Source organism: Clarias gariepinus, chromosome 9 (genome assembly GCF_024256425.1).
Source record: "Clarias gariepinus isolate MV-2021 ecotype Netherlands chromosome 9, CGAR_prim_01v2, whole genome shotgun sequence".
Taxonomy (NCBI): Eukaryota; Metazoa; Chordata; class Actinopteri; order Siluriformes; family Clariidae; genus Clarias; species Clarias gariepinus.
Window position 1 is genome coordinate 4,810,601 of NC_071108.1, and position 15,934 is coordinate 4,826,534.

Below are 15,934 nucleotides of genomic sequence, written 5' to 3' on the forward strand. Positions count from 1 at the left end.
TTTTAATTTTTTTTCCTTAAGTTGTGATCTGCTGGAACAGATAAAGCTAGTGGGATCTGAAAATGCTTGGGACCTCAGTGATCGGAACCTCAAGCGGGTAACCATGTCCGAACGCAACGATGGATGCCTTCGAATCAATCTTTCTGATTTTTAAATAATTATTTATTTTTTTATTCTGTGATTTATTTCATAGCCCTTTTCTTTAGAGCACAAGCGCTCTAGTTTCTCTGTGTCCTCTTCCCCACTGGCTAGGGTCGAGGCCGAGAGGAGGCTAAGGGACGAAGACTGTTGAGCAACATTTCTGTACGTTGACCTTTGATGGAAGAAAAAAAAAGAAAAGAAAAAAAAAAGTCATGTCGTCTGGCGATTGTTAAATTCGAAATCGAGCTACACACAGTCATCTAGAGAAAGGGAAGTTTTCTAACATCTTTAAGATCCCTGGTAATGAAAACACTCACTTATACTTAAAGCACACTTCATAAAAATGACTCGTGAGGAGCTCACGCTACAATGTGGTTCTTTAAATATATTTTTAAAAATATATATAAAATAAAAATAAAAAAATACAACCCAAAAAAAAAGGAGATAAAACTGAACAGGAAACGAAGAGCTGATTTGACCTTCGTCAGCACGGATGCAGAATCTAAAGCGCTGGAACGAACGCTTCGATCACTATAAATCCTTCTTAACCTTCCTTTAAAAAAGAATTTTTTATTTGTATTTTATTAAAAAAAAAAAAAAAAGAAAAGAAAAAAAAGTGGGATGTCTGTAAGTTATTACCCTTTAAACGTCCCGGCTACGGTAAAAGCGCTGCTTCAGATGAGGGGAGTTAACGACTCCTGGTAACGGCCTCCACTTGTACATCATTGGCCATTATTATGCATTTAAATAAAATAGACGAGATTAGCCTTTGGTCAGGCGTGGTCTCTGTAAATCATTTGAGCGCCTCACTACAATCATCATCATATTGACACGTCTTCTCTTGTGTCAGTACCTCACGGCTTTGCAGGAAAAAGGTAGAAAAAGAAAAAAGTAGAAGAAAAAAAAAGTCAGCTCAGAGGAAAGAAATGAGGAAGGATATACCTCACATCCGCTGTGTGTCCGCAAACTACACTACGCTCGAAAAAGAACATAAAGCGGACATGAAACAGAAATGCGTGACTTCATGTGCGACTTCGAAAAGCAGGGGGAAGCCCTGCTATCTCTCCAACCTCATTTCAGCTAGGATACGAAGACGAACTTGAAAAAAATTTAATTAAATAAAAAAAAATTACATGACACTATATCTTTTGCGGATTTCTTAAAAAACATGAATGAATACCTTGTGTGAAAATGTTCTAATTTGTTTCTTTTTTTTTTTTGCTTTGTGTTAAGCCATCCTGAAATTCCAGACGTTTCATCACTGTAATGACATTTTAAGTGTAAACACCAAGGACGGGGAAAAAAAAACCCAAAAAAACAGGGATTCTGAAGTTTGTCAAGTTTTTCCCTCCAATTATCTTCTCTAGCATCAAGATTCGGATCTAACTGACGTCGGAAGAGAAAAGAAGAAAGAAAAAGAGAAAGAAAGAAAGGAAAAAAAAACGTCCCGTACGAACCCGTGCAGCTGTCTTGTGAGAGGAAGTCTAGCAAATATATCGCGCGTGCTGCGTTCTCTCTCCGCGCCGACTTCCCTATTTGCTCTCTTCACCATGACGAGGAGGAAAAATAAATAAACCAGCGGCTAGGTTTCCAAACACACGCCAGCTCTGATGTGTTCAGGAAAACACAAGGCCACCGTTTTCAATTTCACTTTATGTTTGCAGAAGGAGGGGAAAAAAAAGCTAGAAAGTTAAATAAGGGGGAACAAAAAAAAAAGAAAGAAGAAGAAACAACAAAAAAAAAAGTTTTAGAACGTACTGCTTCGGAATTTTATTTCCGTTTTTGTTCGATTTTCACATGCTTATTTAGGCTGTGCTTCGTTCCCATTCGCTTGTGCTCGACCTTCTTTCCCCGCTTAAAAAGAGGATGAAAAAATATCTAAATGAATAACAATAAAAAAATCTTACCTAACTGTATTAAGTCTGTTATCTGGCACCGCTGAAACAGATAGCGAGGTTAAACCGTGTTACGCGGCGGCAAAACGTTCCTCTCTACGTCTCAAGAATGAGAGAAAGGCGGTCACGTTCAGGACTTAACCAGTCTTCTTACTAAATAAAAAAGGACGTAAATTGAAAACCCATCTTCTCTGCATGCGATAAACTGTCTCTCGAGTTTTGATTCGAGTTTTAAAAAAATGATTGATGGCATAACAAGTGCATTTCATTTTTTTTCTGTCTTTCCGTTTATAAAGAACTGACATTCTTCATGCAGTTATTCAGACTGCCTTCTTCTCACAGTCCCTTCTATCATACGAAGAATAAGAAAAAAAAGGCGGATGATTCTATCAAATCAACTCTTATTTATAAACACGTTCGTGAGGCGTCTGGTTCTGGCAGGGGAGCGGTTAGTTGTAAATCAGCTTCCCACTGAAGTGTTACTTGTGCATTCATTACTATCTCGGTGTCTCGCTATTTCCTACAAGCTCTAATGAAGCGATAAAGATGTGGTTCCTATGATTTATCTATATATATATATATATATATATAACTAAAAGGATAAAATGAAACTGGGCAAAAGGAAAAAGAAATCTGAGAATTCATTCACGCCTGCGATTCTGTCATCGCTCTGCATCCGACTCACAACGTCCGACACAACAGCTGCCTTTTGTAAGTACATTTACATTTTTCTGGATTTTTTTTTTTCATTTCTTGTTAAAAAAAACAGAAAAAAAACAAACAAACGAACATAGAAAACAAACAAAACAAAACAACTCCTCCCTCTGTGAGTGCCTCTGTTCCTGCGCGAGAACACAGCCGTTGCTGCTGATTGGTCAGTTTGTCTGAATGTCAGTCACGTCCTTCAGCTCACGCGTTCGCTCACAGGCGTCCTGGACTCGACTGTTTCTTCTCGACTCGGCCTGGGCACGGCGGAAGGAGGAACAATGTCTCTCAGTTCCTTTCCGTCCCCCGTCACAGTGCCATGCTGCTGCTGCTGCTGCTGTTGCTGGGTTCGCAACTCCGTCGCTGCCATCTTGCCTGAAGTGTCTCTAACTGTGTGACTGTCGGTTCGGGCTTCCTCCCGGCAGGCTAGCGGCTCCTGTCTCGACCTGGAAGTGCTCAAGTCCTGGGGCTCGTTCTCCACCGGGGGACCGCCGTGCATGGAGTGGCCGAGGGAAAGCTGGTGAGCCTGCGGGGTGAAGATGGACGGCTCCATCAGGGGCAGGTGGTGTTGGTGATGGTGGTGATGATGGTGATGGTGGAGGTGTTTCAGTTGTTGCTCGCGCTGATCTCTTTTTTTGTGGACTTTGGGTCCGCTGCTGCTGCCGTTTCCGGAGTCCATTGCTTCCTTATGCTTCCGGCTCGAGTGCTTGTGAAGTTTCTGTCCCATTTCGGACTCTGCGCCGGTAGAGGGCGGCGTTTGACTAGCGGGCCTTTTTGCTACGCCGCCCGGCGCCTCGGGTGTGGTCGTGGCAGACCCTTCGGCTTCCTCCATAGTCTCCCGTGTCTTGCGCTTCTTGATGGGAAGCGCCTTCTCCTGCACTGGCTTGGCCGCCAGTTCCTTCTGCGCTTTCTTCTTGGCCTCCGACGTTGCGATGGCCGCGGCAGCATACGCCACGCTCGATCCGGTCCCTCCCGCTGCAGACTGAGAGGCGGCCGCCGGCTTCCTACCGCGTTTCTTTGGCGCGCTGGGCGGCTCTTTTTCCGCTTTCCTCTTTCGTCCAGGCCGCTGCTTGACGACGGGGACTTGCCCTGAGGGGGATCCCGTCTCTGTTTTCGGAGCCACGAACGGCATCTTGACAAGGAGTTTGCCCGGACTCTTTTCAACCACGCGCTTCACTGCTACACCCTCCGTGGTCTGCCGTACTTTTCCGCTGCCCTTCGGCCGGCCCCTCCCTCTGCCGGTGGGCTTGGCCACTTTGGGCTTCTTCGGCGGTCTCTTCTCCCTGCGTGATGGGCTCCCGCGCCCCGTCACCGTAAAGTCAAAGTCATTGGGGTCTGTGGTGGTGTCACCCACCTTTTGGAAGTACGCCATAAGCTCCACTTTGGAACGGAAGGCTTTCCCTTCTGGGCTGGAAAAATAACAAAAAAAAAAAAAAAAGTTTGCTACACATTTTTTTATCTCAAACACACGAGTAGAAAACATGCTGAGCATGTATTTCTTGCTGATCCTTAATAAAAACTTTTTTATATAAATATAGAAATGGTACAGGGGGAAGGGAGGAACTGGAAGCATTGGTCCGTGCTGACTTTTAAACTCCCAGGGGATATGTATTAAATCTGTCGTGGCAAACCGATCAGTTCGACCATTTCACGCATCCTGTAACTTGATCAAATCACAGCTTTACAATAAACCATGTGGGCGATCGATCAGCAACAACGCAACTCTTGTTTAGGAGGGAAAAAAACAACACCCAAACGAAAGCATTACAAATCTCTGTGCAGATTATTTAGCCTGATATTGAATTAGACACTGTGATGTAGAGCTTGTGAGCGCTATAGTGCAAGAAGTTGCTGCACCCACGCTGTTTGTCTCAGCACTCCAGAGCCCAGGCAAGCCTGATCTGACCTATATCACAACGTTACATTTTCACCTCCTCCACTTCTGCTTTAGAATAAGAAAAGCCCCTGGATGACGAACCAAGCTAACCAAAGCTGTCTTCGAAGCTGGTATGCATGTCTGCTCTTTCACAACCAATCTATATAAACCTGAATGTCATTTATCATCATTATCGGTACCACGTTAAAAACATTTTAACATTAAACGAGAACAGTCTTGGAAATAGTGTAGACTAGTTTACGATGTATAATCAATCTGGCGCCAGCACAGCCATAAACGTTCTACTCACTTGATCAGGTAGACGTCGAATTTGCCGGCCGATCGTCCCGACTTGCGCTGTTTGAGTTTGCGCGTCCAGCCCTGAGGCAGCGAGGGGTCATCATACAAAGGCCCGCGGTCCCGGATGATGGATCGCCGCTGCTTGGCAGAGGAAGAAGCTTCCGGAGCGCCGAGGGCCGCTGCGGGCTCAGGGGCCGAGGGCTCGGATTGACCCGCCTCTGCTCTGTGCCCATCATCCCCTTCCTCCACCTCCTCCTCCTCCTCTTCTTCTTCTTCGACGGCAGGCTCAACTCTCCCCACATCCTGTTCCAGCTCTTTTTTGCTCTTCTTCTGTTTTTGGGTTGCTTCTTTAGAACCCTCCTGGTCCTCCCCTTTTCCGTCACCTCTGCACACAACACGACAGGAAAGACTTGGAGTTAAAGAGAACGAGATATCGAATACGAAGTGCAAAAAAATAAAAAATAAAATCAGCTGCATATCTACAGTATGGAGGATTTGACACTTCTGAGTTCGTAGAAACGTGTGTTTGATGTCACGTCCTGCACCGCAGCACTGTAAGACTGATGAAATAATTAAGGGGGGGGGGGGGGTTATGAACCGAAAAGAAATCAGTGAAAGTAAGTATTTGTAAGCAACAAGTGGAAAGTTGACAAGATGTTGAATTTCCCCTTTTATAAAAACTAGAGACAGCGAGACCAAATTCACGCGCAATCAGGCAAAGAAGTGCAGGGAAATCACCAGCTGAGTTGGTCCACCTCGCTCGAGTGGAGTGTGAAGATTCCACAGCTGTTGTGCGAGGGCGAGATTACTGCACCTTCCCATGAGTGGAAGTGCTGGTGGAATCTCCCTCAGGGTCACTGCTGGCACTTTCTGTGGCTAATTTGGCTTTTTTTTTTCTTGTTTGTTTGTTGGAGAGAAGAAAGAAAAAAAAAGCCACAAAGGCGCACGATTTACAACTCAAGAATGTGTTTTTATAATAATAATAATTCACTTGATGAAAAGGAAAAACAGGGATTATATTTTTTGTTTTATCTGTATCATAAAAGTATAAATTCTAGATTCAGTTTCTTTAGAAAGATGCTGAATAATTTTCTAGATCTTTCCTGTGCCTTGCGAATGTTGAAGGTAAGGCTGGTGGTCCTGGAAGAACATTTATAGGACGTTGTGGTTTGTAGTTTCTCTGTAACATGACAAGATTTTTTTGGTTTTGTTACTTTTAAAAGAGATGCAGAGAGAGAGAGAGAGAGAGAGAGAGAGAGAGAGATAGAGTTTGGTGAGGGAATGCTGGTTTAAAGTGAGATCGCATTAAATGAGAACAGGAAATAGTGGGTTTGTCAGAAGTTTCGCAACGTTAAACACAACTATAAGCGACTAAAAGGGTGCATTTCTTTTATGTGTAAATTAATTAATATTAGCATTAGAGAGGGAAGGCGGGAAAATATCTATCCAGTTATGTATCAAAAATTTTTATGTGTGTGGCGATTCATTTGTCACGATATTGACTTTAAAATCTTTTTTTTGTGTTTGTTTTTTTATTTATAATAGAGATGAACTAAAAGCTTTGCAAGACCAGGGCAAAAGAAACACATTTTTAATGCCGTTAAATTTTTTTTAAAAAAAGCCTCCGATCTGCCTTCATCTCCAATCTCTGTGAGCGAATTAGTGTCAAACCCACTCATTTCACACGTCTCAAAACACCACAAGCTCTAATTTGTCGAAAATAGCATGCAGCTCACGTGGCCCTGGCCGCTCAACCCTGTCACTGTCAAGTTGAATTTTGAGACTTTGGAGGCATTTGAGGTGGTAAAACATGGCCGTTTCTTTATAATCCTACAGGTGGCGCATTATTTACTCATTCTCATCCCATGTGGTAGGAGAGAATTATTTTCCAAGTTTGTGTAGAAATAATAATTATGGCGGATGACACAAGATACGTGCTGCTCAGTTAAAATGTAAGCTTTTTGTTTGATTTAATACGAAGTTAAATGTTAAACTCTTGTATTTAAAGTTAGTTTGTATTGTTTAAATACTGCGCTCGGTTTTTTAAGTGAAAAAAATGTGACAAGATAAGGAACAGGGTACATTTAATTAAACGATGAAGCATTTTAAATGTTAAAAATTGTAACAAAATTAGGGTGGAAAAAATTTAACATAGAATCGTGATAATTATAAATTGCAATTTAAATAAAATCGGAATCTATTTATCATCATGTAATAACATATCTGGTGATTTCCATCGCTCAGAAGCATTTGCGTTTTGCTGTGGTGAAACGTGAATAAAACTGTTGTTCATATTGGAAACGTCCAGACTCGGATTCCTTTTCGTATCGTGCCAACCAGTTGTTGATTATTTTACAAAAGCATCAGTTTTAAATTCGTTAAAAATTACACATCACAGCATACAACTTGAGAGATAACTGTTACTGTTCTAAGCAATGTCCTTTTCATTTTTAATTTAAATATTTAAACATAAAAAAAAACTGTCAGTTCTTGGGAAAAGAGATTCTCTTCAAAACTGACAGTTACATTGTATAACTGAAAAGTTGCTTGAATTTAAATTTAAAATCCTGAGGTAAAAATCTCTTCTGCATTAAAGCTAAAGGGCCGAGCCGTTACAGCAGACTCAGAGCGCTGGGAAAAGAAACCGAATATTAATCATTTAATAACGAAGAACATGGCAGCCGCCATGGCGGGCGGGATAACGACCTCAGAGGCTCAGATCTCTTCCTACTTGGCAGCGCGAAGCAAACGCTCGTCAAAGAGAAAAGCCCACTCAGGCCTCTAATACTCCTGCGTTAATCTCATGGCCTGTTCGCTCAGTCTGGGTTTGATCTCGCTCTTGCCGTCCTCGAGCATCCTACAACAAGCAGAGGAGAGGAGAGGAAAATCCCTTCAGGTTTATAATGCGGTATTGGATCCGTAACGCTTCATATGATGTGTTCGTCGTGTTACACGATGAGGTTTAGTCGTTGTAACCAGTAAGTAAGGAATACGTTTTATTCCTCATACACTACAGCGATATAAGAAGAACAGATCATATTGTATCATGATTCAGCAAAGGCATGATGTACCCGAGTCGGTTCACAAACTGCATGCATTACAGTAAAGTCACATAAAAAAAAAAAACAATACAATTTATACAATAAATATAAACTATTTCTTTAGATTTTTTATTCTTAATACTCAGATATAGAATTTACTTTCGTTTAAAATTTGCTTCAATGTTATTTAAATATATTTTTCTTACCTGCATGTATCATATTATTAAAACATTTTAAAACACTATTTACCGCTAAAAACTTATGAAAATTTTAATTAAATAAAAATTTCCATTCATTTTTTAAAAGAATTTAAAGTCTTATTTAGCTCCATGCTGTGTTTATTTTTAATTTAAATAATAATTTATTAATTAACGTTCAAATAAAAACAAAAATATATTAAAAACACATGACATAATATCTCAGGAAAGTTGCACTGTGGCACAATTCACCATCATATCGATATTATTCGATCATATCAGCCCGCCTCAGCGTCCATCAAACAAATTAGCTGTCACTATAGAAACAAAAGCTTAATTACATCATGCTGATACGGAACATTACGGTACCGTCTAAGTGATGCAGTGATAGATTAACAAACAGCAACAATACGCTGGGTTGTAAAAATGCGACTATATGCACTGTGATTGACACTGGATGCCAATAATTATGCAGTTGCACACCAGACGTCCAAATCTGCCCAACCTGTATAGTTCCTGAGTTCAAATTAGGGATCTCAGAAGAAAAAAAAAAATCATCATTCTTTTAATAACTCCAAAATCTTTTTATTTTTTATAAATTTTTTATTTATATATGTTTACATTTGAGGTAGTGAAGCGTTGCAGTTTGTTTATAATTTTACAGGTGGTTTGCTTTAAACAACTGGCAGGCAGCACAATTTGTTTAGAATTGTAAAAAAAAAAAAAATTCAATTCTGAAATTTTTTGAAAACATGATATTAACTGAATCGTAATACAAATCGAGGTATAGTGATGATATAGCATTGGCTGGTCCCTTGTGATCCACATTCCTTACTTATATACGTAGTTTCATAGATATATATATTCCTTAAATACACTACCGCTCCAAAGTTTAAGTCACTTTCTAACTCCATGGTCGTTTCTGATTTTTATTTCATCAGAAAACTGCCGAAGACGTCCAAAATATGGAGTAATGCTACTTATCCTCAGTAAATCCTTCATAACGGCTCTAATCTGAGGTGCTGTTTGTTAATTGGTGATTTCTGAGGCTGGTAACTCTACATGAACTTCTCCTCTGCAGCAGAGGTAAGATTTAGTCTTGCTTTCCTGGGAAGGTCTTCATGAGAGACAGCTTCACCATAGAGCTTGATGGGTTTTACAAATGCACTTGACAACACTGTACTTGTGAGAACTGTTCCAGAAAGGCTGTCCTAAAATAACAACTGACTGTTGTTGTTGTTACATAATTACCTAATTCCGTATGTGTTATATCATAGTTTTAAAATCCCCAGTATTGTCGTAGAATGTAAAAAAATAAATCACTAAGCAAAAACAAGGAAATCTGCAAGAGATCCCAAACTTTTGGGTGTTAGTGTGTTTAGAGAAACCTGGTCATGTGACTACACAAGATGCTGAAGCCAGGCTGATGATTTTCCCACCAGTTAAACACTTGATTTAAGCAAAGTAAAAATTTTGGGAGAATTAAATTTATAATATTTAACAAATATAAATTTGTTTAGTAATTATTAAGATTTAGTAATCCTGTATTACGTTCCCTCTACAACATTGAATCCGCTCATAGTCATCTTTCAAAAGTATTTAATTTTGCACAGACAAGACTGCACGTCGTTTATGCTCATTTCATTTTATTTATTTTTTGTTTAAAATACTAAAATAAAAAAATCGAGTCAAAATGAAATTCCGACGCCGGTATCGAGAATCGAATTGAAACGTTATTCGGACATGTACTGTCACCGCCCCACAACATGGCACGCGGTCGCAAAGTTGTCTTACAACACACTTTGTTAACAGATCCATTCAGTATCACTAACTTACTCTATAATTATCATTAATCACAGAAACGAGCTGCTTATTGTTTCTCTTTTATTCTTTGACTTCTCAAAAAAAAAAATTCCCAATTTACAGTTTATTGCTTTAAAGAAAACTGATGGAATTGATAAGCTGCACATGAAAATGTCTTCAGCTGGGAAGTTTTTTGTTTAATCACAGATATAACTGGGGGGCGGGGAGAGGGATAAATAAGCCTTTTTTACATTTAAAGTTTAAAATTAGGTCCCCCCCCCCCGCTTTTTTTAAAGGCATGATGAATAAACTGCACAACTAGAAATGTTAAAATTGTACAGATCAAAAGGGATGTTCTTCTGTGACCAAAAGTGAAAGTGCAGCAAAGAGGGGAAATCACCTAAACCGAGCGGCACGATACGAAACGCACAACCGTTTCTTATCACACACACTTTCAGAACCTGAACCGTTTGGTTGTGACACTGCACTTTATTAAAGCCTCGAAAAGATGACGAGGTCGTGATGAGGCTGTAATGTAGCGGCTCTCTTGTTTGTCCCATTAGTACCACGAACGTCATGGTTCACCACATACACACACACATATAACATCCTTTTTTTTCCCTAAGCCATCACACCGTGTGCTTTGTAATAAAATCCTTCAAAAGTTAAACGTCCTTGTGGTCGCCGCTCTCGTGGGAAGAATTCCTGTGCAATTTGTAAAACAGTTACGCGTACGCTTCCTCAAAAGCCCGGCTTTGCACCAGTATTGATTGTCTTGCAATTTCATAAAAATGTCATCCCATGTATTCGGACAAATAAATACCACAGGCTGTGGCCAAGTTGCCACATGAACCATGCAACCAGAGAACATCAAGTGCTATGCAAATCAAAGAAAGGGCTCAAAAGGTACTCAGTGTACCATTAAGCCAGCTTTCATACATGTTTGCCGATCCGGAGCCAACGTGATACTTTCGGTTGCTGGTTTGTTGTTCGGCTCGTGTTTCAGAAAATTTAACTGATTGAAACATATGTCTAACGTTATCCAGAAATATGACGATGGGAAAAACAAAAAAAAAGGTCAACTCATACAGATTGCATTAAAAACAAGCACAAAAGCAAGTCCGTTCTTCGGCTCAGTTTAGCAGATCTTAAATCAATCAATCAATCAATTAATCAATCAATCAATCAATCCACGCTGCTCACCACTTATTGAACAAAAAGTTATAGAGAGAAAAAGACAAAAATGCCTTAATCACAATAGTGTTCTCAGGATTTTGGAAGCACTCTCAAACTAGAAGTCAAACAAGATAACCTGCAATTCCCAGGTAGACTCGTAATTTCGACAGTAGACACGATTGATTTGTACGGTGCTCAAGACTGTTTGCTCCCCACATACAGCATTAGTATTTCCCCGTACACAGGTACACTTGTGAATTTTCACTCTCTGAAACAGCAGGTGGCGGTATGCACCTAGTTGGATTCCGGGCCGCAGTTAAACACAAAGAGAAGAAGAGAACAAGGAAGTCGATTCCTACTTGACGTCTACGTTATTTAAGCATCGTTAGCTCCTACTTTGGCCTATTACAGCATCAGGTTATTAACTTTAACAGCACTGGTATGCAGCTCGTTCTGCAATATCGTTTTCATAGTAACAGCCCTACAGTCCCTTTAGTATGAATACCATATGATTGGAAGGAGACTCCAGTTTCGCTTTGTTTAACTAATAAATAAAAGTCTGACATAGAGAAGTCCAAAAGGGAAAAAAAAAAAATGCAAGTACAAATCTAAAAAAAATCGTCGATCCTGTAGTGTTCGTAATAATTATGCAAGTTTTTTTTAACTGCGTTTAGACCTATATATTTAAAAAAAAATGGCAACAAAAAAATAAATAAATACACTTTTTAAAAACTTAATGTTTCCAACATTCTGAAGTGATATTATATCGCATTTGCACTTTCCTTGTCTGGTCGGCTGAAGCATTTCGCATACTTGTCTAAAAGCGTGCGAGGTTCTTAATAAGTTAGCAAATGTATCGTCCCGGATCCATCAGAGCGCGGATACTGGAATCAAGAGAACGGGATTGGCCGTTCCTATCTATTAGCATCATTTAAACGATTATGTGATCTACACAACAAAGTGCAGGACCTGCGAAAGAAAAAAAGTTAGTCCAGCATGCAGGAAGTGGAAGAGAAAGATAGAGAGGGGGAGGGAAAGAAAGAGAGAGATAAAGAAAAAAAAAACAATGCACAGAAAAATGCAACATCTTTTAAAGCTCCTCACTATGATACGGTACAATAATGAGCAACCGTAAAAACCACAATCTGAACCCGTGTGAGAGCGTCATGCTTGTCCTTCCTGTCTTCTCGATTTGGTCACACTGCAAAATTCATAAAGCAAACGTAGCCAGACATACCGCTTAGGAAGGGAAGAGAAGGGACGCAGCAGCAGCAGCAGCACTGTGCTTGTGCTAGTGTGTGAGAGTGCGTGTGAGTGAGTGCATCACTCGGGTCACATCAGGTCATTGTAACTGCTCTGTACACTTCCTACCCAAACTCTTCTCTCTAAAACAAAATCTCTCGTAACGTGTTTACATACATGCGGTTTTGGAAATCCCAGATGTACTGCATGTAAAAAACAGGATCATTGCATTTAATGCAGTTTAGGTAAATCCCCAGCCATGTCTTTTTCTCTCTCTCTCTCTCTTTCTCTCTCTCTGTGTTTCTCTTAATCAAACACACATACAGCCTAAGTGTAAGCTACGAACAGGAAGCCAGCCCAAGCCTAAATCTGAAAATCTGTCTAATGTGTCAAGTCTGTTTAGAGCCTTGTTGTTACACACAAACGCAGAGAGACGATGATCGTCTGTGAAATAATTCGATTTAGCATTGTTGACCTATTTAGTTTAGAAACAAAACATGAGAATGACGGCGTCATAAAAACGCTTCGACTGGCTGCATTAAAGTCATGCCACACCCTAAAGTCTGATTAAACTCAAAAGTGGCTTGGCGAGGTATTCAATATATCGCAGCATAGGAACAAGTTGACTTTTCTTCAACATTTAAGTGACTTTATTTTTCACCCATCCATGTACATAAAACTCCGCCCTCAGGACATTGTGTTGCCTGAAGAGCGTCTATAAAATGACAGACACAAGGAACATCCAAACACACACCCATCTCTCCAGAGCGACTTTAACGCACGTCTATAAATGTAATAAATGTTGTGGACAGAGAGTCGGCTTTCTGAACTGGTTTTCTCAGTGACTTTATGTTCACATAGGCGTTACATATTAAAAAAAAAAAATCCTACTGTACATTCAAGAGCAAACAGGAAGATGTCTTTACAGCCTGGTTTGACTTCCCATCAAGATATTTATACAACACACACACACAAACTCTCATTCAACTTTCCTCTCAGAATCAATCCGGAAGTTTAAAGAAATCAACTTAGCAATTAGGAAATGGAGAAGACGGGATTCAAGAGAACATCTACAAAGAGCTGAATGGCTCTAAGACAGGGGGAAAAAAGACATGTTTTAGCCACGCCCACCCCATGATTCACGTCATTTATTTTGTTCTGCTATTACATATAAAACACTTCGTTAGGAGGGTTGAAATCGATCACGGAAACGCTAGAGTGGCGTTTGATTTTTTTGCACATTGCAATTTTCTGTTCGTATTGATTCAGGAGATTACCATCTGATTTGTTGTAAAGTTTCAGAAGCTGATATTCTTAACCGGAATAAGTGGAAATATAAAGAGAAACTTACAAGACTGTCCACCACCTGCATGTTTTTTTTTTTCCCCTCAACTTTTGGCTACATCATACCAGGAAAACCTTTAAATTACTTTTCACCCTGTTAATTACATTAACTGTCAGTCGCCAGCTCTGCAAGTTGCAGTTAGTTAGCTTCGCCTGTTCGGTTAGTTAGTTAGTTTCGCGAGTCGTGACTGCTTAGTTCTGCGCGTAGCAGAAGGATATGTGTTGGAGGATCTGTTTAAATAAAGAAACAAATTCGTACTCCCTTTCTCACAAAAAACAATCCGGATTAGAAATAAAAACCAGTCCAGTTGGTGGCGGCACTGCATCACAAACCCGAACTCAAAAGAAGGAACAGCGATGTTCTCGAAAAACGCGAGTATCTTCAAACGATGGAAGCGGTTGGAAGCTAAATCTGTGGCAAATTTTTAAGCAATTTGTCAATTTAAAAAAATTTTACATTTAAAAGTTTACTTTAATAATTTAAAAAGCGTGAACAAATTGCAAATCGGACTGCAAATTTTTTTTAAAAAGATGTTCATCGATTTAATGACAAAAGCTCGATTAAATTGTAGAATTGATTACATTGCACAGATCTAGAAAACACTAAGGACGGGAATCCCCAGAGGCTGACGGATACGATATCAGGATACCCAATGCTGATTCGATTTGTAACTCGACGCATCATTAGTAAGACGATATTGGTTTTTTTTTTTTCTCAGATTTTTGTTACAATTCTAAACAAACTTGGCAAATAATTAAATCCTTCCACACAGGACGTTATACTGCTTGCCAATGTGTAAAAAGATTAGAGTGCAACGGGTTTTGGGAAAAAAAATATCTCGAAAGTGAACTCCTAGTTTGCTGTTAAGTTTGCACACCCCCTTTTTTACCTTACATTCTAAATACGATTAAATTTAAAGCCGATTTTAAGTTTGTACGATTATTTTTTGGGGGACGCTTTCAGGCAACGCTTAGTTTGCGGTGTTTTGGGGAGAAAAAAAACGTACGAAACTGAATTCTGAATTTCCGAATCCGTGTCGCAATTTTTCTTTCTTTTTTTTACGTAATTAAGCGTGGTGCGCTTGCTTATAACTGAAGGAACGCAACACAAGTACAGGATGAATCATCAAAAACAAAAGAACGAAAAAAATATTTTTTTAATCCTGAAATGACAATCTGAATTTCCAAAACTATTTGCCCCTCCCAAAAAAACAAAACAAAATACAAAAAAAAAAAAAAACACATGAACACATCAGTGTCTGTAACACCATGAGACAGGTAAAACATCTTAGTAGGCATCCTGAAATCCTAACATTTTTTTTTCTTTATTTTAATCAAACACCTAAGAAAGAGAAGCAGTAAGGTGAATAATCTGATAGACTAGAGTGGGATTTTAAGGAAAAGCTAACTTAACTTGCCTGCATACATGCATGCATCCCCATAAACAAACCTGCGCGCGCGCGCGCACACACACACGCGAGGATTTATATCCTTAATATCACATCACATGAAGCAATTTTTTTGGGAGACAAAATTTTAATTCCAGCATGCATGTGCAAGCTGTGCACTAGCTTCTCAGCCAGCTAACTTCTTAACTGCCTGGTGTTGTGACAGCTATGAACAATTATTAGAGTTTAGGATGTAAACATACTTTCAGATCTGAAATAAGAGATACAGGACAGGAAGCTTCACCTTAAACGTGATATTAGCTTAGCTAAGAGTTCTGAGTAACGTCAGAAAATGACACACACATATTCATATATATATATATATATATATACACAAATATATATTATATATATATATACACACACATACACACACCTCCTCCTCTAGTTGCTAGCTAGCTAGCTAGCTGGTTGGTTAGCAAGTAAGCTAAAAGTGTTCATCCCTGATCTGAGGGGAAATACAAGTGACGTTATTCCATGCTAAAGCTAACGCTAAGGCTAAAGCTAACAGACTTAGCAAGCTAACGTTTTTTTTTTCGTTACACACACACACACATACACACTAACGCTCAGCTGCGATAAATACGCCATAGCGCTTTGCAGCGTCTCCACTCTCTCCAGCAGCACAAGACGAACAGAAGCGCTCTCACTTACAGTCTCTCCTCTCCGCTCTCTGCGGCGGCCATTTTTTTTATTTAAATAAATAAATTTCCAAAAAAATCACGCAACATCTTTGTGAGTAACCCCCTCCTCCTCTCACCCTCTC

At 39.7% G+C, this 15,934-nt stretch overlaps 1 protein-coding gene across 1 annotated transcript; it reads right to left on the reverse strand.

Moving 5' to 3' along the window:
- On the reverse strand, positions 1-15,934 carry mecp2 (methyl CpG binding protein 2). The gene is made up of 3 exons (XM_053504167.1): positions 15,823-15,934; positions 4,928-5,302; positions 1-4,150 (listed from the first exon to the last, which is right to left on the reverse strand). Exons 1-3 carry the CDS (start codon positions 15,852-15,854, stop codon positions 2,941-2,943), a joined length of 1,617 nt encoding a protein of 538 aa, XP_053360142.1. The 5' UTR covers positions 15,855-15,934; the 3' UTR covers positions 1-2,940.